At 37.1% G+C, this 27,701-nt stretch overlaps 1 protein-coding gene across 1 annotated transcript; it reads left to right on the forward strand.

Moving 5' to 3' along the window:
- The first annotated feature begins 436 nt into the window (after positions 1–436).
- On the forward strand, positions 437–23,275 carry LOC141899331 (uncharacterized). The gene is made up of 22 exons (XM_074785577.1): positions 437–442; positions 535–635; positions 843–968; positions 1,078–1,215; positions 1,376–1,440; positions 1,548–1,609; positions 1,715–1,824; positions 1,950–2,133; positions 2,232–2,321; positions 2,437–2,585; positions 2,659–2,820; positions 2,927–3,079; positions 3,152–3,236; positions 3,308–3,495; positions 3,580–3,678; positions 3,769–3,981; positions 4,583–4,701; positions 4,937–5,071; positions 5,733–5,811; positions 5,967–6,087; positions 11,196–11,404; positions 21,087–23,275. Exons 3-21 carry the CDS (start codon positions 849–851, stop codon positions 11,387–11,389), a joined length of 2,466 nt encoding a protein of 821 aa, XP_074641678.1. The 5' UTR covers positions 437–442; positions 535–635; positions 843–848; the 3' UTR covers positions 11,390–11,404; positions 21,087–23,275.
- The last annotated feature ends 4,426 nt before the right edge of the window (positions 23,276–27,701 follow it).

The following is a 27,701-nucleotide window of genomic DNA, read 5'->3' on the forward strand; positions in this document are numbered from 1 at the left end:
TTTCCTGACAGGTATTCCTAGAATATTTGCAAAGATGGCAAGATATCAAACCATCCCATCATTGAAATTACTTATATATGTATCAATCCAGTTTTTGTTGTGACATAAGCTAATTTAGTTGATTCACGATCGCTTCTGTTTGAATTCCTCCTCGCATGCCAAAGGAAGCTTCGCGACGTTTTGGCCTCTTTACTTTGGGATAGCGCAAACACAACAATAGTGCCACCTCGTTCAAAGTTTTTTCCTCATGCAACTGGAATCTTGATAATGATGGTGCTGACAAAAGAAAGCAATATCAGGGTTTTATTAATAACTTTGGTTGCATTTTCATTTACCTTTTTAGAGCAAAAAGGCTGCTTCACAGATCTACCGACTCAAGTCTTTAAAAAACATGTCCTTATAGCAAGACAGCTGCCACTTTGTATTCTATTTAAACGGAATGGTAATAATGAACTACAGTGCATGAGAAAATATTAGAACTTATTTTCATGAAACATCCTGTAACATTATATATCTTTTCATTTTCTATTTGAGGTTTCGAAAAATTGGAAGCTAACCTGTGTGAGATATGGCGATCACGAGAACCTTCTCAAAATTATTCATCATTCCAGCTTGGTTCTTATTCCTCTCAACAGGTAAAACTGATCCCTCTTCAAAATAAATGAAGAATGTTCTTTTTTGTGTCTAGAGGCTCTATGCCTATGGTGCTGATGGAATAACAAATTCACTCAGTTTCTTCTAGTGCCGTACTTTCAGCATAAATCAAATAGACCTAATTAGTTGCTGTATAGCTCTGCTATACTAAGTTCTTTAATCTAGTAGTCTGTAATATTTGTTTTCAGAAACCAATGCATGACATTGACATTCCAAAGCAGTCTGTTGTTCGGTGCTATCTTGGATTTTCAAAGCCTGAAGATTACGTTGGAAAAATTACTCGAAACTCACTCAAAAAGTGGTTGAACAAACTGGTATGTGCAAATGTATCCGTAAAAGTTAAGAGTTTTTAATTGTTTGAATATTTTAGATTGTGAATAAGGAAAATTGTCCACATTTTTATGAGAGCATTGTCAATTTCAGGCTAGAAAACACTCAAACCAACTAGCAGAGGCTTCGCTGTCATTGATAGATCACTATGCCTCAGGAAATAAACCCTTGACAGTGATTGGATTTCCTGGACATGCAAATATATATCAATTGGAAGAAATACTGTTCAAGGTACAATAAAAAACACCTCAATCCTGTTTTGCAGTGGTCATCCTCACTTGCCAGGGTTTGATTGCCTTCCGCCAAAGCTCACGCCAACACAAACCTGGCGGAAAACCCTTCATTGGTCTATTACATTGCCTATGTTGTATACAAAAAAATTTTTTTTCAGATTCGAAGTAAATGGAGTTTTTTAGCAGAATTTATGTTTGTTCATCCACATTCAGACCATAATATGTAAGTCATCAAGTTGTTTTGCTAAGATCCCTACTTCTCGCTATAAAAGAAAGATATTTGTGAATTGTTAAAATGAGTAATTCATTTTGTTTGAATTTTCTTCATAGGGATCTTGTTCAACGTTATGATGTATTTGCCACTCCATCAATAGTTGTACTAGATAATAAGGGTAAGGAATAGGCCTGTTGCAATGTACCATGTGTCAGAATCAGTTTGCCTAAAACGTACTTGAATTTCTCTAATCATATTTCTTGTACTTTATTTGCTTCATTAGGTCATGGGGAAGTAACCTTGGATAAAAGATTTGTTGAGTATGAAGTTGAATATTCAAAATTAGATCTGTATTTCGTCTCCAGACATATTCCTGCTTCCAGACTGACTGTGGTAAGATATAGTCATCGCCCAATAGTTTGTATCGGTAACAAAAATACGTAAAGAGGATTCTTAATGTATTTAGTAAATATGGTTTGAATGGTAAAATATGTCTCCTTTTGCGAATATTGTTACAGGCAACCTTTCAGTCGGCAACCCAAATGCATCAGAACTTTAAACCCACTTTCATTCTGTTTTACGCATTTTGGGCAAATAATTCACTGGAGCATCTTCATGCATATCACAGTACAATCATTACCTTGAGAGAACATGGTCTACAAGCGAAGTATGGGCTGGTGGATGTGAATGAAGAATTTGATAGTAAGTTTAAGCTTGTACGATATATATTCAGTTGATTATGTTAAGGCTACATCCTTAATTCTGACTATTTTATTTCCTACATTGTATTGCATCTGCAGTTTTAAATCGCTGGTTTGATGGAACCTATGCCCCGATGATACCATTTATTGTTGTTTATGCACCAAAGATAAACTATAGAAATAACAGAGGTATAGTATATTCATAATGATTGCCAATGAAGATTTTCAATTGTTCAAACTGCATTGATTTTCTGTCAAAATAGAATAGTTTCACTCTCACACTGCTCATCTGCTCTCATTATAGTAATGGGTATAACTAGGTATTCAAAGTTTTTATCGCGTCCATCACCTGCTGCAGTCGCTAAATGGTTAAAGATGAAAAACATCCAATTGATAAACACTAAAACTAACACGTTCACTATTTTTAAGCCGTACCCAAGCATCATTGGCCAGGTAAATGAATGCCAGTTATGGAGTTTACTAAAAACTTAATAGGAGATAAACTTTTGCTGCATTTTCATTTCAGCAATCTAGTGTCAATGAAGGTCCGTATGGGTCTCTATGTTCTCTTGAGTATAACAATGCTACAAATAATGAGCCATTTGTATATTCAAAAAGAAAACAACTGAAGGAAGTTAATGTGCAAAGGAAGAAAGAAACAAAGAATTCATTGCTGCTCCTGAAGAAGGTAATGAGGTTTCCTTTGCTCAATGCATGTAGATGTTGTTGTTTTATATCATAGACTATACCTCAAACTGAATATATTTGAATGTTCATTTGGATTGATTTTCCAGTCACGAGAACGGATAATACAGATGCTGAATCATGTGGATGGAATTCCAGTTCTTTCTGAGTCCTCATGGCAGGAAATAATAAGAAAATCTTATCCATCCCTTCATCCTTACACTTCACTACCCTGGGCAGGCCAAGTTAGCAGTATAGTTTTGGTAAGGATTCTCAGTTTTCTTGGTTAAGAGGCTAAGTAGACCTAGATTAGATATCATATGTTTAAATTTCAGGTTGTGTTCCTAATGGCTGACTGTAATAGCTGTAATAGTAAAAGGGATACATTTGTAAAACTGAACAGAGCCGTCAGATCCTTAGGTAATTTCTCTTTTATTTGTTCATGAATTATAAAGTTTGTGTACTTATCTAAAGTTCCCCCACATTATCAGATGATGGTTCGTTATTTCTGGTTAACTGCACTGAAGAAAAATTGTTGTGTGAAAAGGTTGGTGTGATAGGGTTCCCGACTGTAAGTGCATTTCGAGGTTCTGGTTGGCTTTATAACAGTCGATGTGTCTCGGAAAGATCAGCAAAACTGGACAACACAATTCGAATAGATTACCACGGTGTTATACAGGTAGATATTGCAGACTCAGATCAATTTCTTTTTTAACATTGATACATCCTTATACAATTTAAAACTTTGTAACAATATTTTTAGGTATCGTCGATTATGGATTGGTTGAGTAAGATGGCCGAACCTTCTGTTGACATTATTGGATTTAATAGAGAACCAAAGAAGGCGCTGAAATCTCATTTGGTGAGTTTGTCTAAAAATTAAGTTGTTCTCACATGTTAAAATGTATAATGCATTGATAAATGTCATAAATTCTACATCATTTCATTTCAGTCAACAGGTATTCTAAGAGCTACTCTGATGCCTCGTGATAGTCGATTTCTGGCAAATATCCCGAGGTCGCTGCAGCGGAAATTGTACCCATATGAATGTTTTCGTCTTGTCTGTGAACGATTGTTCAGACAAGTAAGCTGTTTTGCTAAATACAGCCAAGATATTCCACCTACTGAATATTCATCGAAGAATGCACGTGTGATTGTGTCAACGGTAAGTTATACATAATGCTGTCTTTGTTTACATATAGATGGCATCATAGTTTAAGTGAGAAAACTAAATTGTGACTGAAAATATATAGAATGCCGCTGATTGTAGGCCTACTACTTTGTAAAAACTTTTCTGTAGTTTCTATTTTGTAGGCTTCTCAGCCTCTTCATAAAATGTGAAACATGGATTTTTTCAAAATAAGACATCATTTGCTGTTTAAAAATGTTATTTTTCACTTGCCTTGAATCGAGACCAAACCGCTTCAACCCTATTATTATCAAAAGCCAGGTGTAGGTGTGAAATGAATTAATGTTCTCAAGATGTATACGATGTCGCCACTCCATTATCAACTTCATTTTTTATGAGAAACATTTCAAGCAATTTAGTATGGTGAATAAAAAAATGCACTAAACACAACAATATTTGATTGAATTAGTCCCTTAAACAGCCAGCCAGCATTTCTAGGGTAGAATTAATGCAGCTTTTTTCTATTCTTTTATTCGTTGCCATTTTTTTTCCTTTTTGAATAACTCAATTAAAAAAATGATATTTTCAACAATTGATTATGTTCTAACGATTGATACACCTGTCAATCTTACATCAGGTGGAACTTGAACGTACTGATGGATTAACTGTGACTGTTGTCAAACTCGGTCAAAGACTGATACAAACATTGCAAGATGAAACTATGGCAGAAGTGCATAAATTTCATCAACCTCACACGTAAGATATACAATGTTCCACATTCTCCTATGACACTTTGCTTTATTCTTTTTGAAAACCTGCGAAATGTGTATGGATTCAGCCTGACATTGTGCAGAATTATATTCAAACGATGCTCGATGAAAAATGATTCTTTTCTAGTTTTGCAAAATATGGTTGGATTCGGACTGACACTAATAATCTCTTATCCTAGTGCTTTCACTCAAATTGATTAGATCTTCTTCTGTAACTGTAGATACAGCATTAGTCACGAGCAAAAATGTGAAGATGACCATGGCAGATGTACTGATTTGATTATCGACTTCGTCAGTGACCACATCCGACTTCTGGTCACTGTCATGACATCGGAAATGTTTCATACAAAGCATAGGTAACTTATAGTTAGAATACACTGATAAATATCATGCCACCAAGTTGAAATTACACGGCTACTTAATGATAACATAACAGCTACATAATAACGAATGCCAGTTTCACAGCAATGGTAATTCGAGAATGATCCCATTGTAATTGCTATTCTTCAGCTGGTATATTTATGAATGCGCTTATTATCTCAATGCTGTAAATGTATGGTTTTGACGTTTTATTTCTCAGCATAGACAACAATTTTGATTTAATAATTACGGTAATCGTGCTCTTACTATGGTAACAATTTCTTAAATATGACCATAGAGATGATTTCTTTTTCAAAACATCGTTTCTGAGCAAAACTGTGCAACTTATCATTATATGCTGCAACATTAACTCATGATTTGATTTTTTAACAATTGTTGTAATTGAAAGCAATTGAAAGGGATTTTATCGCTTAATATGTTTCCCATAAACAAGTAGAAATATTTATATTTTTCTGTTGATGAACGTAGCGATTTTCATGCCAGATTTTTATGAAAGAAATGTTTCTTATGGTATCATTCATTACCTGCGCTTTCTTCAATCTCTTATCGATATATTCAGTTTATTTGTTGGAGCTTTCAATTTTATGATATGTTTATTGATAGTATTTTGTATTTGTGTTTTGTATCATTTTCTAGCATTTTCTCTGCCTCACAACCAGTTCTATTGGCATTGGTCCATGAAGGCAATGTTTCTGCTGAAGCTGCATTTATTAAGGTGAAATTCTCGATACTGCTGCCATCTACACCTGATTTACCTTCTTAAAGATTTACCATTTTCGTTCTTAAATTTTACGAAAAAATTTAGTTGTTACCGAGGTGTAAAGAATTGAAACTAGACATACTAAACAAAGAATCTTTCTTCAACTGTAGGAATTGACCATTGTTGCCGAGAAAATGTACAAAACCATCAGTGTGGTTACTGTTGATGTATATCAGTATCCGGCATGGGCTGGTCAGTTTGTGCCAAAGAACTATGACTCGAAGATTATTGGTAAGGCCCTGCTATGTATCGGCGAATTATTGGTATTTTTTCAACTCAGAGATTCCCGATCGATTAAAGCAATAAGATAAAAAGTTATTGTTAGATTCCGTTAAAGATTCTTGTTCTAGACAAAATGTCCCACTGGAGAAACTCTTCCAAATTCATTTAATTGTGTATAAATCGTGTTATTTTAAATGAATGAATGAATGAATAGCTTTTTGTCATTTTTGCACCATGATCCATAAAGATACATGTAATACTTGCATTCATCTTTTCTTATCTATGACTCATCGCGATTAATCGTCATGTAAAAATACCTGCTAGTGATTTTCTACTATTTCCCTATTTATAATTGGGTAGAAAAATGATTTTGTGTGCAATTTCCCAGTATCTTCTTGGTGCCTTCTCTTTTTGAATCTTGATTCTCTATTAATTGGATACTGATGGCGAGTTCAATTAAATGCTTCCTATTGAAAACAATTTCACTCTTGTATATCAGTATGGGCTTCATTGAGATATTGAGGAGATGCTAATGGGCATTAACATCATGAAATAATTACTGACTGCTTAAGATGTGCATTCGTATTTATTTTCATTTTTCATTATTTGGATTCATAGTTTTCATCATCATGGTGAATGCCAACAAGAGGTCTCGAAACTTGCTGTTGAATCTTTGGTCTTGCCTTTCATTTAGCTGTGGAAATGCAAAGTTCTCCATTTCTCATATGTGCTAATGTTTGCCTTTCGGTGTGAAGCTGTGTTCTAATCCCTGAATAATGTTATCTAATTATCTAGAATTTAGGTATCATTACATCATTAATTGAATTCCTCATTTCAATATTAGCCGAAAAGTGATGGAATTAATAAGTATAATTTGTGACTTTTCTTGGTATATCTATATTGTTATATGTGATATGATATGAATTGATTATAAAATATGAATGTAATAGTGAATGAGATTGTTTCCATGAAAACTGAACGCTGTACTGGTGTATAGAAAATGATTTTCACTTTCAGTGGTGTAGTTATCACCACGATACTTGAAAGCAAACAACAATTAGCGTATTTTACTAGTTTTCCCCGATCTGTCTCTAGACGAAGATTGTTCCTAATTGGGCTACTTATCTTGTATTTCAAGAATTCAAGGTCGATACTCAAATGATAAGAACACTGTTGCCTATGCCTTTGCATATGCCAGGCTCATATTCATAGCTCATCCAGACTATAATATAGTACCAGTCATTTTCAAATCGAGCATTTATTTTAGAATTCAAATTTATTTTTCATACATTTGAATTTATCTATACTTAACGAAACCGTATTGTGTATTTGTAACACAGATTTTCTGGGGCAACTGTATATTGAGTGGGTGTAAATATGATTTGAGCCTGAAAGTATGCTCCACATACTTTTTAAAAGCGTATTCCCACCGAATTACTCTGACTACTTAAAATGTAAATAAACGCAAACAAAAATGATAATAGAAAATGTCATTGCTAAGAGTTTGAGGCAATTGCTTTTTTCTAAATATCAAGTCATGAATGAAAATAATGACCTATTATAAGCACTGACTGTTGCTCGACATATTTCGAATTGAGAAAATTCTTGAGAAAGTTTTGCTGACATCACACCACTCCGTGCAGTGACATCACTACTGCCAATTGCGGTTTGAGAAGTGATTTTTTTCCACGAATAGCACGTATAATTTTTTACCAATCCTGTTCCATTTTTGATATGGAGCAATATCTACGTAGTGTTAATTGTTTATCGTCGGTTGTCACTTGCGGTTATTGGGTGTCATCCACAACTTAATTGAAAACCGATCCTATATCATAACTTGTCAGTTACAGTGAACACGTTGAAATGATGTTTAATGGTGAAGCAAGTCGTGTGGGAAACTGGCGTTGCAGACCGTTTTGAATCACTTGGCTTTCTATGAAAGTTCAGTTTCACAATAACGTGACATTTTTACAGGGAAAAAGACGATTAGTTTTTTTTAAAAAGAATTTTAACATGTGTATTACATGTGTATTACTGGTTTCATTATCGTTCTGTTTTATTTCACGACGTTCCACAGTGGTTACACGATTGTTGCTGTGCTGAATTGTTTTGATTTTGTGGTTTTTAGCGTAAACTGGATTTTGCTCTCATGTCATTGTCAATAAAACTTGGCCGCAGTTTTCATTGACTTAAATTAACACAATTCGTTACGCTATTATCAACGTATACAGCGCATATTTCTGTTTAGAAGACGTTTTTTTCTTTTCTCAAATCGTCACTCAGCGAGACGATTGTAAATCTGAATTGAGATCGATCGGGTGCACCTTTCTTTAGCTGTTCTTCGTTGAAAGCCTCAATGAAAGTATTACGTCAATGCGCGATTTCGGATTGGCTCTTTAGAATTGTGATAATTTTTATTGCCTTTGATTATCATGTGTAAGAGAGATAGTTATCAGTGGAATGTTATTTTGGGAGTTAGATAAAGATTTGGAATGGGAAGTGTAAAAAAAAAATACATAAGTAGGCATAATTTAAAGAAGTCGGTACTCTAGTCGTTAAGTGTTTTTGCTATCAACGGAACCGCGTCATTAATACAATTTGAGGAATTCAAGTTTTTAAACACATTTTTTCAAACCCCAATCCCTTTTTGTAGATTCGAACCTGATGGAACATGTCTGAAGAAACACGAATTCCAAAATTGTCCGACCTGGTCAGTGATTTGAGTATTAATTAGTCGTAACCGCGGCATTCTGACGCAAATCCCGGTGTAAACAGTGAACTTCTTGACCGCTTCGGTGATGAAAAACAAGCGTAATTGAAACGAGAAGGCAATTACGGCGCGGACGAGTCTTGTCGTTTACGATTTGATTCTCGTTGAGGTTTCCAATAAACCGTTGCAGAATGAGCGGCTGTAACTTTAATTCGTTTTCTCCCCCGTTGACTGATGAATACGAATACGAGTGGACATGCAGTCGGATATTGTCAATTGTGCGGCTGATATAACCGGAGGTTATGAATTCAAGACATCACAGCGTGGTCATCTCAAACTAGATTATCCGTCCAATAGTCTGTATTTCATGTATGATGATAATATGATACGCTTTATTACGTGAACCACTTGTCATTGATTAGCACCGACTTGGCGTGGAGTTTCATGTTATAATGATGGCTGCCGAGTACGCGATGTGGTCTCATCAATTTTTTACGATCATCTTTCCCAAGAGTGAAAGCGATCTTGCCAGAAGTGAAAGTCGTGTCTGTGAGGGATTCGATTGGTACGCGTTGAAACAATCGCGGAAATGCGTGCGCTAAAAAATTAGACGAATCGTGATCAATCTGATATATCGAAAAGTATGCTTCTCTTTAGACTTAGCCTCAAATTTCAATTCTAGGAGGACGGTTGCTTGTGAACCACGACCGAATACTATTGACCGACTTGTTCTTTAGATTTCTAAGGTCCTCAAGAGAAAAGATCTTGGTTTTTTCATTTTTATAGAAAAAGCTCCCCTCCCCGAGGTCAACAATTTGATCTGTATTTTCAACTAGTCCTTTTCTTATATAAATAAGTTATTGCCAGGATGTGCACATGTCTCATTCTCTTTTTGCTCTTGTTCTGAGTGAATAGGATTATACTGATACCATCGACTATATGTCAAACGTGTGACCAATTTGCCATTGTAAACCTCTGATCCTCACGTGTTATCATTGTCGGGGTCTAGTACTTATGGAACAAAATGATGACTGAGCCGTGATGAGAATCCATAATAAAGATCATACCGATGGAACCTTTTTGATGACGTTGTTCATTTCAGTCAAACAAACCTGGAAGTTTCTGTTGTCGTCTGTATGTTTATTTTACCATCACTTATTTTCATTCGATTGCAGAAAATATATCAGTCGTTGTATTTGAACCTGATTACTAATATTTGGCGCAACATCTCAACGGATTTCGCTCACTATTCAGCCTACATGTTGTTAGTTTTTAACTGACTGCCCACGAAGCTTTTAGCCTCGAATCACGTGGTCGAGTAAATGGTAATCTCTTACGAAGTTACGTCTTGAGATTTTCTTGGTTTGTTCAATCGTGAATATTATTGACAAGAGAAGCGTCAGTGATGGCCGATTTATTCGCCGTGTTCGGCGTTGTTGAGTTTTTCTGTTCAGTGAGCATTGACAGTTTCCGTGATTGTCTTCCTGCCTGGAACATTAGTTTAGGATTGCAGTACATTTACTGTGTAAGTGGATGCTCTCGGGCATTTATCAGAAAACCTGACACTTAGCGGATATTTTATGCGCTGTAATTTCAAGGTGTTAGGAGAAATTCAATCAAAAGTTGCGGATTGCTTTTATAAAAGAGGCGCCAAGTCTCTAGCGAATAGATTAAAATGTAATCGATTTAGAAGCTTATTGCGGCATACCGAGTCACTGGAACATAATCTGGTGTCAAGAGTATTATCTGGTATAAATAAAACCTTCCCCGCAAAGAGAATGCTACCATGAACCTGTCAGTTGACATTTTGATCGAACTAGCTTTCGAGTTACCCCGCTTTAAAAAGTACTCGAGTTCTGTAGGTGCCAGCTCTCGATCTCTTTTGATTCGTGATCTTACGGTAGCCTATATCTTTTAAAGTTAGTTATCCAGTGTTGTTTTCAAGAACTACAATGGAATATAGCGGAATGCGAATTAATACTATACTACGCACTATTTACAAACCAAAATGATAATTCTTGAAAAATATCAATCAAATTCGAATAGAATTGAAATCAAGACCATGTACATATCAAAACCTAAAAAGCAAAGTCTTTTTCATTCCTTTAGAATAGTTAGATAATGCTGCGGAGGCGGCACAAGAGATATTTGACATGATGTGGCTGCCTTTGCCCTTGTTATCACGGTAACAATAAATCTAATTTATTGTTGCGTAGGTTTGGGATTAATCGAATGCTTCTATTTTTTGATTCAAATCTAACAAGTTCACATTTCTAGGGATGAATACAATATTCAATAGAATTCTAAGAACTGTTTTTATCAATTGAAACTTCCACGAACTGCAGTGTAATTATTGTAAAACTTGTCCCTGCAAACGAAACTTATATAATTGTATTTCTTATTTCAGGAAATGACCATGTTTTGGATTTGTACATTTATCCTCGACTATGTATAATTCAGTGGGAAGACCACAACCACGCGGCGTTCTACCATCCACCATCGAAGGATACTGATCCATTTCTGTCGAATAAGATATTAGATTTTATCTCGTCTTACCTAAAAAACCCGTCAGCTCACATCGTTGAGACAGAGTGGTTTTAAAGTAAACTATTTAGGGTGAGTATGCCGCTGCCCGATAATGGGTCCTGAAAATCTGAATTAAAGCAACCAACATGTAAAAAAGAAGGAAGAGATACTGTGGCTGATTTGGGCAAGTCCAACGAATTAAGCTGTGCTTCATAACAAAACTTTAAATATTATGATATTAGAATTGTATCCATATGTGTACTATATGTATTTTTGAGTGTCGTATTTCTACCTAGAATATATTATGTGAACGGACCTATTCCTGGTAGGGAAAGAAAACTCAGCCGGATCATGTCCATCATCTTATAATCTGCCTATTGCCATTATTAGTTCCGATGACGTTTTCCTTCGCTACGAAGTATAACCACGTCACAATGGTTTGGATGACACATTTGCCGCCTGCGAAGATTGTTCTAAAATAATTCGTGATGTCCGGCGTCACTGATACTGTCTGTTTTAGCACTTACCCAATTACACGTGTCATGTCTGATGTAGTTTTAACTTCAATTTTTTTTTGTGTGTGTGTGTTTGTGTCAGTCATGATTTTGAACTGAAGCGAGACGTTCTTCGGTAGGAATTTTGAGAAACCGGCGCAGTTTCATTAATCTCATTCCCTGACAGTCATTTCCTCCGTCCCTTAATAGTTTACGATTAATACTAAGTAATTGGCTGCCATTTCCCGTACAATAGCATTGACGCTGTAGCAGGACACTGGGTTATACCATGGACTCTATAGCGTTTTAGAGTCCGCAATGTAGTAAGTCAAAGAGTCAAATCCTAACTCCTGCAGATTACATGTTACTGGCGAAGTACACATAGAAGAAGATTTAATTTCTGTATTCATTATCTCATTTCTCCAAATGATAACGCGTTGCAGTGTTATTGTCCTCACGCATGTTAGATCCAATGTGGGTTGGCTCCGAGAATATTCAATCCGCCGTATTCGAAAAAGTGGTCTTGGTTTTTTGCCCGCACTACAGTGTGCCACGCAAGAAAACATAAGACATTCGCACCAATCATTGTGTCAAGTTTTTGCGAAACCTCCGACGTATTTTTGTACATCGGTGTCCTTTAGTCTGTCCATCTTCATACAGACTGAAGATATTCTCTCGGCGAAACAAAGGGAAATTATTGTTTCAACTATTCAAAATATCTGTTCTAGTTCTGGCATGCTATAGCTGTTATGATACTTTTCGATTGCAGTATCCCAGGGTATGGATGTGCTTGAAAATATGATCCATCGTACGGAATTGATATTGTGTCAAATAAAATTATTATAATTTACTACGAACTTGGGGAATCGATCTTCAAGTGGGTGTCTCTTGCGGTTCCATGTAACATGAGTCCCTGCAATCTATAGAACCTTCAACTTTGAATATCGATAAAACCTAAATGTTCAGAGCAACGAGGTACATGTATAACGCGCGCGTGCTCATCGGTGATGGGTGACCTAACATCCTCTTTGTTTTATGCACCAATGCTATCGAATAAAGCCTGTTTTGACCAACATACTTCCAATATATTCTGAAAAACCTCTATGAAAATCTCAAAAGCGGCTGTAAAAGAAGAAAAAAGCGATAGTAATTTAGATTTCCGAATAAACAAGTTGGTTTATTTTATGTTCGAGATATGATCTGGTCGTTACGGTGGCACTGACCTCGTAGACTTGTATTGCAATTTGAAGAATATAAAAAAGCAAACAATGAAAGCAATGAAATATCGAAGTTTTTCTCCCTGTCCTGTTTGTAAGGGGGGCACTGTTATTGTCATTTATGAAAGGTCAGTGATACGGTTGTTAATAACTAACAGATTATTATCACAATGAACATCGAGTTTGAATGTTCTCGAAATATTTCATTGTCGTTCATCTTTGATCTCTCGTCGAGCGGATGCGTCGATGTATTTTTGCTACCTCTCTCATACGTTCGGTCACATTATCCGTACGTTTGTGTGTAATCAACCAGAAGAAAGCCTGTATTATCTATACGTATAATGGATAACATTGAACAATCAATTTGAATTCACCCCGTCTCTTGTTAGTCTCTTGTTAATCAAAACGTAGAGATGAGGAAAATGCGACATTATATACTAATCTATTAAAGTCGCATTGTGCGCAGGTTTCATCGTTGGTACTGTTCTTCGGTTGCTATCGGTCTGCCTTGAGGGCTTCTATTAGTTGAAAATGGACGGCTTTCACAGCGTCTGATGTTTGAACATAAAGAAGGGCATTTAGAAATCATCCATAGACGCATAGCCGCTAAAATGTCTCATTATCGTCATTAACTGAGCACAATAATGAAGAAAGGGTTACCGTTATGCATTAATCCGCCGTTTAAATTACGAATTATACATGCTGTTGATTATCGGCAGCAGAAACAGACTGAAATCTTTTGTTTCATGTATTACAACTTACATCATACAGTTTGACATTTGCAGCATTTTAAATGCATTGATCGGCAATTTCTGTTACAATCACTGATTTTCAATGAGAAATGCCCGCCATATTCCCTATTCAATCTATTGTCTACTGTTATAATAAGCCGACAAACCTTTAAAAAAGTTTTTTGTTTCTATTATTTCTTTATTTGTCACGTTCATGTTACCAGTAAAATCCCGGACGCACGCATTTCCGCCATCGGCCAGCCAATTTGAGGATGATCAGGTGATGCCCGATGATTGGTGCCAGTTTATATAAGCCCCGTTAGGTAGAAAAATAATCACATGTCTTTTGTTGTCGCGAATGAAAGGGTTCAATGGTTCACTCGCTATGCGCTCATGTGAATGAATCAACAGGGTTTTCTGTCTCCAACAGGTGAATAAGACAATGAGGATAAATAGCACAAAGATGTGAATATTTCAAGAATCACCTTTCAAGAATCGCGTTTAATTTACAGAAGGTTTTCTGTTTTTATCGAATTAATTGCGACAATGCAACGGTTTTCCCCCAATTTTTTCGTCTGAGATTTTTTCCTCCTATTGAAATCAGTTAAGATCTGATATGCCCATTGAATGACTTATTCGATATGATATCTTTAAAAAATCCGCTGATGTAACAAAACGAAAGAAATTTGGGTTAGTTTCGTCATTGAAGAAAATTGAGAAGAAATTCAATCGTGATTAAAGAGCTCGTCATCTATTGTGTCTGAAAGTCATCAAAGCTTAAGGTTTCATTTGCATTTGTTTCTGAATTATAGATATTGAAATTATGGATATATGATTCTATAAATCTAGGCAACAAACGAGAATAATGTTACCTCCCTAGAGATCGAATATCAATTTGTTAATATCATAATGTTGTGAACCAGATCTATATCATACATGATTAATAGCTGTATATCTCTCGCCAAACTGGAGTTTATTTCATGCGTGCTCGCTCGAAGTTTTGTTCATCTGAATTAATCATAAATAAAAGAGCCCAGTGCTTCATTTCTAGTTTTAGTTTTTAGGGTTTTTCTCGATGGAATAAACTCTATAGGGGTAGTAGTTTAATTTTCGAAATGATGTATTTCATTCTTTGTAAACCCCTGCAAATATCTTCCATTTCCATAGCAAAATTAAGGATATAACCTGTTGATGTTATTTTGAATCTTTTATCAATTTCAAATAGCCCATCCATTGAATGTCTTTACAACCCCCAAAATCGGAATTCATCGAGCATCCTCTCAATTGGCATCGATGTATCGATATATGTTTATCTTTGTATCTGGTATTTTTAGAAAATCTGAGTGCGATTTTTTGCAGAAATTCTTTTGTTTGCGACAACTCAGCATGTGGAAAGAATGCGCGAATTCAATATTCCCATAACCCGAGGCAATGCCCCTTGTACAGCACGCTGTCACTGACGACTGTCTCGTCTCTCGCTTGTTAAACGCGAACTGAAACGAATTCCATGTACTGCTCGGTTTTTACGGGTTTAATTTAAATACATATCTATATTTAGAATCACAAACGTGTACAATTTAAGCAAAGACGCTGCGCTCAGTAGTTTTTTTTTCAAATGCAGTAAGTTGACGTGAGATCGGGTGACTCGACTAAGAGATATTTAAAACCTATTCCGACACGACGTGCATTTGACGAAGTTTCAGAAAATACACGTAACGTCTCCGATTGAGAAACTGTCAGGATAATTTAGAAAAGCTTGCTCTGAATTCATTATGATTTCCAGACCCGTGTCGAGCATTTTGGGGGGCGGTTCATTTCAAGATAAAGTGCACTTTTCCACCGTGAAAACGATTGTCTTTCCTTTTGAAAAATGACAGAGTTTAGAAATGATTTATTTCGATAACCTAAACTCAAACAACGTCTCATTTGTATTTTGAAAAAAAGCCGAGTACCGTTACCTGAATAAATCATTAGAGAATGGATTACTTTTCCTTTTTCGAAAAACCATGAAAATTGTAATCTTGACCCAAATTTTTGAAACTGACTTGTTGGAGGGCACTCTGTAAATTTTAGGTACCGTGGATTATCCATGGACTCGTTCGTTTAAAACATCATATATTATCTATTTTTCGAAGTTTTTGCGCAAAACAAGTTACGTTCAAAAAGATTAAAATGGATGTGCTAATGGATCATTTGCGTATGGTTATTTGCAAGTTATAACTGACATTCACAAAACCTTGTTGCTTGTTGCCATTTTGCAGAAATGAGTCTGATCATGTCTTTATCCATCCGACTCTCGTATATTCTGTCATTTCTCATTCAGTCATGTCAGCATTTTTTGCAATTACTTCTCATCCATGTTGACGCCGGACGGTAATTTGCTGAATTTTCTATTTCTTTTTTCATTCCAAAAATAGAAATATCAAAATGCGAACGTACTAACGATACGTGATTGGAATTAGTCGACGGATAAAATTGGCTCGTCTGATATAGCGTGGTGGTGTCTAGCTTCGGGCTATATTCGTATCGCCATAAGGCTCGTTTCGGTACATTCCTCTAACAATGTAAAGTTCAAATTACAATTCCTGGCATATACTCTGTTTTCTCTGGGCATACATATTTGTATGCAAAATTTTATCCATCAAAAACAGGATGGTGTAAATCTATTAGGTCCTTTGTTCTTGAAATTTAGAGATTATGGAGAAAATGAGTTTGACCCAATTGTTACGGACAATCTCTCGGTATCGATAAATCTAAAGCTTTTAGTAAGATTTGGAATATTTAATATATTTCCTTCCTTTTTTCCCATTGGTGAATTGGTTTCGTGCATGTATGAACTTTTACGCTGAAAATGATCGTTGGTGTCAGGTTCGGAAACATCTATCTGAGTTAGTCGTGATGATCTGTTCATCGCATCAATACATAAAGCTATCAGACCGAAACACCAAACTGCACCTTGTATTACCCCGGTGTAACGGGAACCCTGGTATATACCAAATTGTATAGATCGGTTAGAATTTCCGGCATCGATATGAAATATGTATCAGTACTGATGATCTACAACTGAAGGGAAATTATAGTGTATCGAATTAGTGGTTTTTGAAATCTATTATATTCCTGTTGGTCGTAGAAAATTCCAGTATACTCGAGACACGGTGTCAATAAACGCCGATGGCTCTATCGGCAAAATATCCATCAGCTGCAAGTCGTAAGTGACACGTTGCACATCCTCTGTCGGAATGCGTCGCGCAATTCGAAATCGGGTCCTATATATATTATTCTAAATATAGATTCCACGTAGCATGCTGATTCTTTGTCGTGATTGGCGGCGATGTTGACGCTGTTTCGTGGCGGATTTTTCATATTTTCCCGGGGGCATTGATTCGTGGATGCCTTCATGTTTTTCGTTTCCTCGTCGCGTGTTTAATGCATTCTGCCAACAACCGGTGACATCACCCCGGCATATATATCTATCTGTACGTGCTGGCATTATATAGCCCGAAATGTTCATATAGCTATATGTTACCTGAGCTACCGGTGCAAATCGTGACTTCAAAGATTTTTGTAAATTGCTCTTGGCGAGGAATTGATTCCAAACGGAAAATCAATGGCCCCACTGGTGATTGAAGACTGTTGTGAATATTGGGCTTATTGCCAAGAATAACGTATAGATGCATACGTGGAACAGCAAATTAACTGCTCCGAGGAAAATACTCAAGGGTTTTTATTGAGAAATGTGGGAGCAATTTCAAACGTTTATGTTGTGGAACAGTTTGATTCAGTTTTGTTTGCATTGGGGTTTTTTGAGAGTAATGATTGCATAGGTGTACCCTGTAACATTGATAACAGTCTTGACGATTGATAACTTGATGGCAAAAAACAAAAACGGAGAAAACCTAAATAAAAGAAATGCTCTTCGATGTGTTTTGTTGATTGATAGTTGTATGAAATGAGTGCGCGTTTGGGTAACGCGGAAACTCAGGATTCAAAACCTAACCATTTCCTGACCTAACTTTAGAAAGTGAAGACCCTTACCGCTCAGCCAAACGTCCGTTTGAGAAAAATATTATGACCTTACCGGTATGCTACAATTGTAAGTTACCCCTCGTGTAAGACCCTCGATCTGTACTTTGGCGATGGAGAAGTAATTGTGGGAAGTGTGGATGTATATTCTGAATATTGTGTATTTTCGACACGGTCAAAATGTGTTTTAGAAATGATGCATACACACTTGCCGCAGCTCCTTTCTCGAGTGCGTTTTTCGCCAGGTGGTGGACTCGATTCCGCAGTGCGTACCACGAACTTTGAACAGCGCGCAATTTGCGTACGCAATTTTCGCTCGTGTGCGGCGGGCTTAAGTGCTACATTTTCCAATATCGCAATCAATGGCATTAATGAATACTTTCCTTCTTTCCGCAGACGCTTCTTTCATAGCGAAGGCGTCGGTGTACGTCACCAGCGGTGTCGAGTCCAGCTCGGCATGGCGTACACGATCCGGTCATGTCGGTCATGTTCTACTCTTTGATGGGTATTTACCGTACCATTGCGTGAATTGCTTGTACAACTTTGGCGACCGTGTTCAAATCAATTATGCGGAAAGATTAGGTAGCATTTCATCCTGAAATCTTTTTCTCCTGTGAATTGCAGCATTAGCGAATTGATATTCTGCCAATGGGGAGAAATGATTATGCTTCATAAAGCATGGACAACGTGGGCTGACAGCTAAAGCTTATAACTGGGAGGATAAAGTAAAGGAAATTAGTGCCATCTAGGTGCTTTGCTGCATGAAATTGACGCCGTGACTGTCAAATGAAACTTTTCATTATATTCATAGCTTTTCATTAAATTGCCCGTCCACCCTGTAGTGCATCAGCATCATTTTGGGCCGTGGGTGCTGGAAAGATGTCAGAATGAGAGAGAGCATCGACGTTTATCATTGAATTCTATGCATTTTATCTAAGTATAAAAATACTAGTCTAATGATTACTTAGCGAGTGCTTTTCGATGCCCCTCTCAGAATTTGCCTAAAAATGTTTTAGGTGGCCGAACATCTCCTCCTATAGTGCCAGTGATGGCATCATGTCCTAACGTTTCTCATGATTCAAAGATTAATAAATAAATTCTTTACATCTTTTAGTGCAATTTTATCTGCTCGGTGAAACGCTCATTCGTTGTAATCGTCTGATATATTTTCTGGAATGGGGTGATGTATTTCCACTGCTTCTCGATGACGGCGGAAGTACGCTGAATTTATGAACGCTTCCTTCATAGTGTAATAATGCTCAATTTGCTTTCTGTTCTTTTATGTTCCACTTATACCAACTATCTAGTTTGGACACTGGAATTGCTTATGAAATATTAATACCTCAGAAAATTACTTCAGATAACCGTTGCTATTGATAATTCGTTCATTGCGATGTATTTCTACTCAAATAATTGGATTTGCGTGGAGGGGACTATTGATTTTCGATCGCCGAATTTCCCATCGCCGCGACTTTTTTCTCTCACTTTCTCGTGATAATTAGACGCTACAATCCGAGATTTTGATTTAGATTTGATCATACTTAATTCGAATGTTTTTTAATTAAAACCATATAGCTTTGCTACAAGCAATGGAATGAACATGCAGAAATATGTTGTTAAATGTTAGACAGGCCGGTAGCGTCACTGATTTTAATTTATGGGCACAGGGGCAGAGCCAGGATTTTCAAAGTGGGGGTGCTCCGCTGGTCATCCCCCGAATATGTTTAGAATTATTGTACCATATATAAATTTCTAGTGCACCTTTTTCAGATTTCGGACGATTCGTCATAACCCCAACGTTTAGGCCTGTTAGATATAATTGGAAGAATTAGAAGTTCGTGGTTACGGTATTATCATGACATAACATCCTTCAGCGTAACGTTCATCATTTTACGGATTTCAATTATTGAGGTCCATCATTAAAACAGCCGGACGAGAAGGAAAAGGAAGCTCGAGAAATGTACATTTTCTTAGCTGTAACGAACACGCTTTGATTTCGAAACGGCTATTTAGAGTTCTCTTTCAGTCAGACGTGCCGCAGTTGGTTCTGTAATAACAGGTTTCACGTTTCAACAACTCATGACAGATCAAGATATTCATAACACTTAATACTGTATCTGGCAGATACATTAGGACAAATCTGTGTCTCTTTGTATAGCCTATCATGTAAGATGACGTGAACTTGTATTGTATATCTGTTTATAATTGAAATCCGGCTTCCCCGTCATGAAGTCAACAACATTTGGCCATTGTTTGTTACGGCCCATTTGACTTTTAGCTTTTGTTATGAAATTACTATCGAAATCAGTTTCGTATGATTTATGTTTTTGTCATATCACGAACATAATGAGGTCCTTCGCGTGTCGACTATTATTCTGCTTACCAGGGCTACTTGTGCGCTTACTGGACACAGGTCATGCTCTTGACAGTTTCAGCTGATTTTTGGTTATGAACGTAATGATCGCGAGATATATAGCCAGAGGATCGAGATCAATTCGGAATGAAGGATCTGAAAGACATTGAATGAAAACTCGCAATAGATATTCAAAAGCCTATGTTTAACTTAAATATCTCGGGCATTTTCCATTGTCGTCATTTTTGCATGACCACGTATCAGCTCAGAGACTGACAAGAAAGCGAATCAGTAAACAATAAGCGATTTAACAGAAACATCCTGGAGCATAAAGGGGCAAATCAGTCGTATCAAATGATGCGAGCTGCGAGTAATTGTAGTTTATGCCTGAAACTTTGTCTTATGTTCATTCTATACGTGATTATGTTGATTGCGTATATAAAACCAGTTTAATAGCTACAAACATACATATATCATGTTACTCCGAAAGATCAATTTCTACGTAATATGAAATAATGAATTCTTCGTCGAATTTGGTATCGTGTTGTCTTTTATCCTTAAATTTGCGCTGAAATCATAATTCATAGCTTGACTCGTAACCATAGCGATGTATAAATGCGCTTCATTTGGCCCATAGTAGTGGGGAATCCGAGCCAAGCACCAGACTCGAATTGATACGTGTTAAATTTCACGTGTCCTAACGATGCCATTTGAAATGAATTGATTTTAAACAGTATAATAATTTCAAAAACGAACTTTCAGCATATCTCTGCCTGTTGCAAAACCTCTGGATATAGAATCATTTTACTTATGATGTTTTTTTGCGACGTCAGCTTCAGATATTTCTATGAAAGTTTTTATTTCGAGATTGTCTTTTTATATTTGTTCTGTTATTATGAAGCGCAAGCATCAATCTTAACAATGAATGATTAGTAATATGTTTTCTGATTTCAGTTTATATGTCATGACCCTGGTTCTGACAGCGGAACACCAGCCTGTAATCAAGTCTGCGTAATTGCCGAGTTCTATAATTTTCTGACTGAAAATATCAATTTCACACAGTAGAACTTCAAATAAAGAGATTGAAAATCAATTTTTCCTGTGATCTCGATGCTAATTATAAATCTATTGTGATGACTATCGCCCTTATACTGCTGTCTGGTAGTTTTGCCATTAGAATGCTTATCATTTGTATATTATATAAAAAAACTTGTTCTTCTATTTTGTAATTTTATGAACTTAATTGTATTTCTAAACGTTTTAGATGAGCTTTAAGCATATCACCTTTATATTTTCCATGCAATGATTTACACACCCAATTAGTATTTTGTCGAATGATATCTGACTGATCTTGCAACATGAAAAAATCATTTCATAGATTTTGTATTGTTTGGAGCTGTGATGTTAAGCCCTGGCCGGTTGCATAGTCACGGCTTAGACTTAAGACCGTTCTACGGCCATCTTAGTTCTAACAACTTAAGACCAGACTTTTGACCATTAAGTCTCGACTACTGAACCGGGCCAGTTCCATAGTTGTGACTTGAGACCACAAGTTGTCTGGAAACCTGAGTCTGGTCTTAAGTTGTTAGATTGGCTATAGGACTAAGATGGTCTTACATTGGTCTTAAATCATGACTGTGCAGCTGGCCCCTGGGTCGAAAAAAGGTATTTGATTTATAACACTGGCAATTATAATCCTATAATGATTTTACATCCCTGTGTCCCTTTTATAAACTTTCTTTGTATATATTGACGTTAAAATTGAAAAATATTTTTCTTTATATCAAACATCGTATTTGTTCTAAATTCTATCTCTAGGGAATCAGATCTGCTATAGATTTTAATGTCTACATAAGTAATACGATAACATGTGACATCAAATCCCCAATTCACGAATCTGGTGACAGAATATAAAATCATTTTAGTTTTCGATTCGGCTGTTTGATATATAATTCTACGTGTTACCATAACAAAATGAACCCGGTGATTCTAGCTGTTAGTTAATGTTTCTGTCGTTTTCATAGAACGTTACACCGGTGTTTATTGTATAAGAGTTGTTAAAAGCAAATCGTTTTTCGATGTTTATCTTCGTGAACTCCGTCCATTATAATCGATTTGCTTCCCGTCAGAAAAATCGCGCAGGGTCCTTAAAAATCGGTTGTCTTAAGTCAGATAAATGATTCCATTATGTACGGTTAAACTAGTGGAACTCGTTTCGCGTATGCACAATTTACGTTGACATCAATTTGTATTGGAAGTTGTTAGGTTTAGTGCAGTATCGCCCGTGTCGGCTGGGTGGCTAATTTAGTTGGTAAATTTTAATGAGTCCACTAATTTGTATTCAGTCTCATTAAGGGTTGAATTTTCAATTTGCTCGCCAAATTGCGCGAACAAATTTTAAACAATGTCACCAGTAATGAGGAATATGATACGGTGGCAAAGAATCAGAATTCAATTTAAGATTGATAGCCCGCAGCTGAACTGAGAACTGATCGCTAATAGATGAACACCAGAGTCAGGCTAGATTTTATCATTGCAGTTTTCGATTGCTGTTGGCTGTGTGTAAAGCCTCGTTAAATTCTAACGTCATTTTAGAAAAATTCCAATACCATCAATAAAGCAATGACGTCCAGGCTGTTGGCTTCACATCAGTATTATTGTACAATAGGTGCTGACTCTTTTGTGCGCGGCGAACGTGACTTTTTATGTTCGGAAATTGCGCTCAATGAAGCCTTAGCTTTGTTCGCTGTGAACATAGTGCACACCTGATTTATCTTCGCGATGTTTATTCATTCGTGTCTAAATGGCTTGTTACTGCCGGATTGGTTGACTGGTAAATGCTACGAAAATGAAAGGCTTCACACTTTTTTTACCGTATTGCAGGACTGTGTCCAGAAGCGGTTGACTATTGAAGCCGCGTATAAACACGTTACTTGAAAGTATCACCAGTAACATTTGCAGAATATTCCAGTAGATATGGCTGCTTCCGCGATGCGTTGTGATTCTGTAAATCAATGGTTCATTGACTTTGTGTTTCGAGTTTTTACCAGTTATATAATCGTCTACACTTAACTTTTTTTTTATTGGGTCTGAAGTTATTATGTTCAGTGAGGTGCGAGAAAACACCTGCTTGATAAGACAGACGTGCACTTTATAGCAATTAGTAAATAAATGAAAAATATATTTCTGTTATTCTTGTTGTTTTTTATATACTTTTTTCGTTCACATGTGTCCTCCATCAAAGGTGAAACTTCTGATTCTTTTTTTGACATGTGTGCATCCATCAGGTCTGTTACTAAGGCCGCGATCACGCGAGCTTTTTTTGGGCCGGAACAACAGTGTGTATAAACAGATGCTTAATGGTTCCGTGCCTGTCTTTGACCAAAATCGTCGGACCAGGCGCGAGCCAAAATTTTGCATTGGTCAAAACAGTGGGTTAATTGCTACAAAGCGTCCCACTTGGTTTTGTCTGAGCAAGTGGTTTACGTGTGAAAGCGCTCTCTAATTAGGCACGGGCCGAATTTGATTCGGACCAGACGCGTGTCAATTTTCTAGCCAATTTGGCCCGGACCCAATCGTCTCCGCGTGATCGCGGCTTAAGTTTACCTGGACATCACACCATTCCGTTTCGTAATTTTTCTGGCGTGGCTGCGGTCCTCACTGAATTAAAAGTGAACCATTGGATTTAGATAAAACATTGCTAACATTTCTAGCGGATTGTTTCATCTTTCGTTACCAATTACGTAGATGCATTAATTTTTGCGCGTAATCTCTGGATGGACGACACGATTGCCCCAGGACAGTAATTTCACGAGTGTCGCCGCAATTAATTCTGATTAAATATTTGTCATTAACAGCTGTCCACGCGTAATGAGAAAGTATTTTTCAATGACGATATTCCGATGAAACATAACGCGACGACCGCTTGAACAAAGCAACATACCGTCGCAGATATACACTTAACTAACAAACCGGTTTTTAATTGTCGGCAATATTCATTACTCGCTCGCTAGAGTTATTCGCGCCAAACGATCGAAACGAGTGGCGATGATTTGATTTTTATCTGCGGCTGATATCGTGATGAGAGCGATGACAATTAACAGTTCCACGTTTATTAACTAACTACGTATTGTAAACCGTACGTTCCCGTTTCTTACGTCACGATCGTTGATACAACCGCCTAGCGATTGCAGGCATCGGTAAAGATCGTCTTCGCTCTGGGATCAGGGCGTACAACTTGAAAAATGATTTTGTCAAAATCCCAATGACAATGACAATCAACAATTACTTCAATATTCAGAAATAACATTGACATTAGAAGTGTTTTGAAAATCGGCACATTTTCTTTTAAATATGAATTTATTCACAATGTATATACTAAAATAATGACTATAAACACAATACATCCACATACACCGTGTATATAATTCGTCAGGTTAAACAATGGTAATTCTGTTACAGTCAACCACATTATTTACTGCTGTAATACAAATTAAGACAGGATTTGGATGTATAGTCCGGTTCCCGTCAACCACCCTCCTTTGGTAAGATTCAAACTTAATGACATCGGGGCTCAGGTGTTTGTAACACAGTACCGTGATATCGCCAGAGGATGCTGGACCTCCGACCAAATAATGTAGGCTATGAGTTCAAAATGTCATCGAGTCGATATCAATCCAGGAGGCGGCGGATGATCAATTTCCACACTGACGCAGTTGACGAAGAAATGTTGACATTTTGTCGCCGTGAGTTATTACATCAGTTTCTAATTATCAAAGTTTTGTTTTCGCACGGAGGTGGTTGATGATGAGGACGATATGAATATTGCTAGAGATCCGTGTGATACGATCGTCACTGTCAGAGACAAAACTTTTCATTAGCATGTAATCTTGCGATGATCTAAAACCAGATTCTCACCTTCATTAGCGTCTGTTATCGTGTATATTGTTCTCCACAGTTTACTAGTTTACTACACCGGAGACCCCGACTGGGGGCAGCCGGTAGAGTCTCGTGTCATCGGCTTATTGTTAATGTATATTCTGCGCGATTCCGAAATGATTAACACTAAAAACAGTGACGTTAATTCGAAAGCTCGTTAACGATAAACAGTAAACTGTGAGGCAATAAAACGTGTTAACAGTTCAAATAGATTATTGAAACACGACCACTGCTGTGACCGAATCAACGGTACCGGTACCCTGCCTGAAAATAAACACATACATCTAAAACGAACCAATACAAGCTTAACCATGATTGTACGACCTGATTGTACACAACATTAAGAATACAAGTGACTACATATTTTTTCAAAAGTGTTTAATTGATAATCATTTCTGGTTTATTTTCTATGTTTAGCAGTAAATCATTGATCTTTAGTGGGTTATATGGTACCACGTCATGTGGGAATAATCGCGATCTTTTCGGGCTCAATTTAATCTTCGATTGTCCTACAAATTGGTAACATAAACCTTGTATCCGTGATGAAACCTGTTAATTAGAACATGTTGTAATTTGCGCCGCAGTCAAGTACCCGTAATGATCTGTTCGTCCGCTTTGTCACTAGAATTCACCGGTGGCCAGCAACATCAATAAGCCGGTCAAATCATAACCACGAGCCGGATTATAATAACCGGTATTCACGGATACTTTGCGCCGTTCACAGGGGAACAATAGCGATCCGTCTTTCATAAACGAGAAAATTTGAAATTTGATGACATGTAGCTATCTATCGGGAAGCAGGTATGAACGTGTTGCCATGGTAAGCATACCAATGATGACCACCTGATTACTCTCTGGAGTGCGTCGGTCGCCGTGGTTTTTATTGATATTTCATGACGTGCTTCGCCGTCAGTGACCCATCTAGGGACCCTGGTCAATCACGGAAGTAACGTCCGTGGCCATTATTTGGTGGCAGTTTTTTTCGACGGTACACGTCGCAGTAATTTTCAAAATTATCAATTTTCTTTGCGCGCTCTCGGAATGCTACCGGTCGGTTATGGCAGGAAGTGGTGACGTCATTGCAAATTTACGTCCTGTTTTCTCCTCGTGATAGGATTTCTACGATGAAATATCATATGTCATGAAGTTTAGAAGTTCTCAAAAAATCATTTTTATTAGTGGCAGTATTTATTTACGTCACTATTTTTTGGAATCTACAAGCATCACATTTATGTTTTGAAAAGTATCAATTCCCCGAAGATTCAGTTTTTCGTGTTATTCGTTAAATATGACGCCGTTTAACGACTTACTGCCGTTCTAGAATGAGTCTTGCACATGACAAAAGTACTGGAGTTGTCTGTTCCAAGGCTTAGGGCGGTTATGCTTGTTTAAATTGAACGCAAACATCCGATATAATAAGTCTTCAAAGCCTTTTTTAGACTAATTATTAACATGGAAGCGTCCCGTGTCTTTTAACTCGGCATAAACCGTTGCTCGTTGCCGGGGGCGGTTCGAATATATATTGTTTAATTCGGTCTTCTAATGAAATAGATTCATCAGGGCATTGTCTGCCCACCAGATTGCGCTCTTGCTGAAAAAGGGTGCCGATGTCTCGAACCAGCAGCTATCGCTGGTTCCCCGTAGAGGAGGCGTTTTTGGCGTACTGGATCCGCGCTAATTCGCTTTATCCCGACGTTCGTCCGCGCCTGATACATTCCCACGGCCCTAAAAACACACGCTGCCTTGTCTATAACTGGTTTTATCTTACGGTATCGCATTTTATTCTATCCGGGATAGAGATCATGTCAATTATACCTAATTCGATAGTTGTACACGTAGTCAACTTCATTAATACGCGTAGTTCGATACATATTTGGTCGCCGAACTTTTTCCAGATAAGCGTATTTGTTTACAATAAATTTTCGTGATACTAAAAATAAATACCTTTCCCAATCAGATGTTCACAAAATAATTTAGATTTAAGGAATAACTAATTAATTTGAGATTTTTGCCATTTTTTATCAAATGGTTGATTAAGCCGTAAGTAGAAGGCGAAGCAAGAAAAAGCACAGATGAAAGAAAAATATTGCCATAGCCAGTGAATCCATACCATAAACAAAGACAATGAATGGTTTTGCCCTTGCAGAATTATGTATTCTGTGACAGAAGAGTCCATGGTTGAACCAGGCAGCCATATAACAACTTAGAAACCAGCGGTGAAAATGAAAGTTTTAGGTTGCCTAGGGCCAAGGAAATGATTCACGTTCCGGGCACACGACCAGCCCAGGTGTGAAATCGTTGAGATTACAATAACAATTTCCTGGTGAAAAAGACACCCCAGGAACCGCCGACAGTTCTATAGGCATCCAGCTGATATGAGTCATTATAATCAAGTTTCCCTATTGTCACTCGAAAACTGCGAAAATCACCAACATATTATCATATATTTATTCACCCCAAGACCGACTGACTCATCGTCGCTGAATATAGGCTTCGGCCCTAGATATTCATGAGTGTCCCCGAAATAAGAATATCATCGACAGATCAAAAGCGTAAGAGAAGATTCCGCTACGTATTACGCATGTACATGCAAGTTTAGAGCAGAAATTCAATGTCTCAAATAAAGGGCCT

The sequence above is a fragment of the Tubulanus polymorphus genome, chromosome 2 (genome assembly GCF_964204645.1).
Source record: "Tubulanus polymorphus chromosome 2, tnTubPoly1.2, whole genome shotgun sequence".
NCBI lineage: Eukaryota > Metazoa > Nemertea > Palaeonemertea > Tubulaniformes > Tubulanidae > Tubulanus > Tubulanus polymorphus.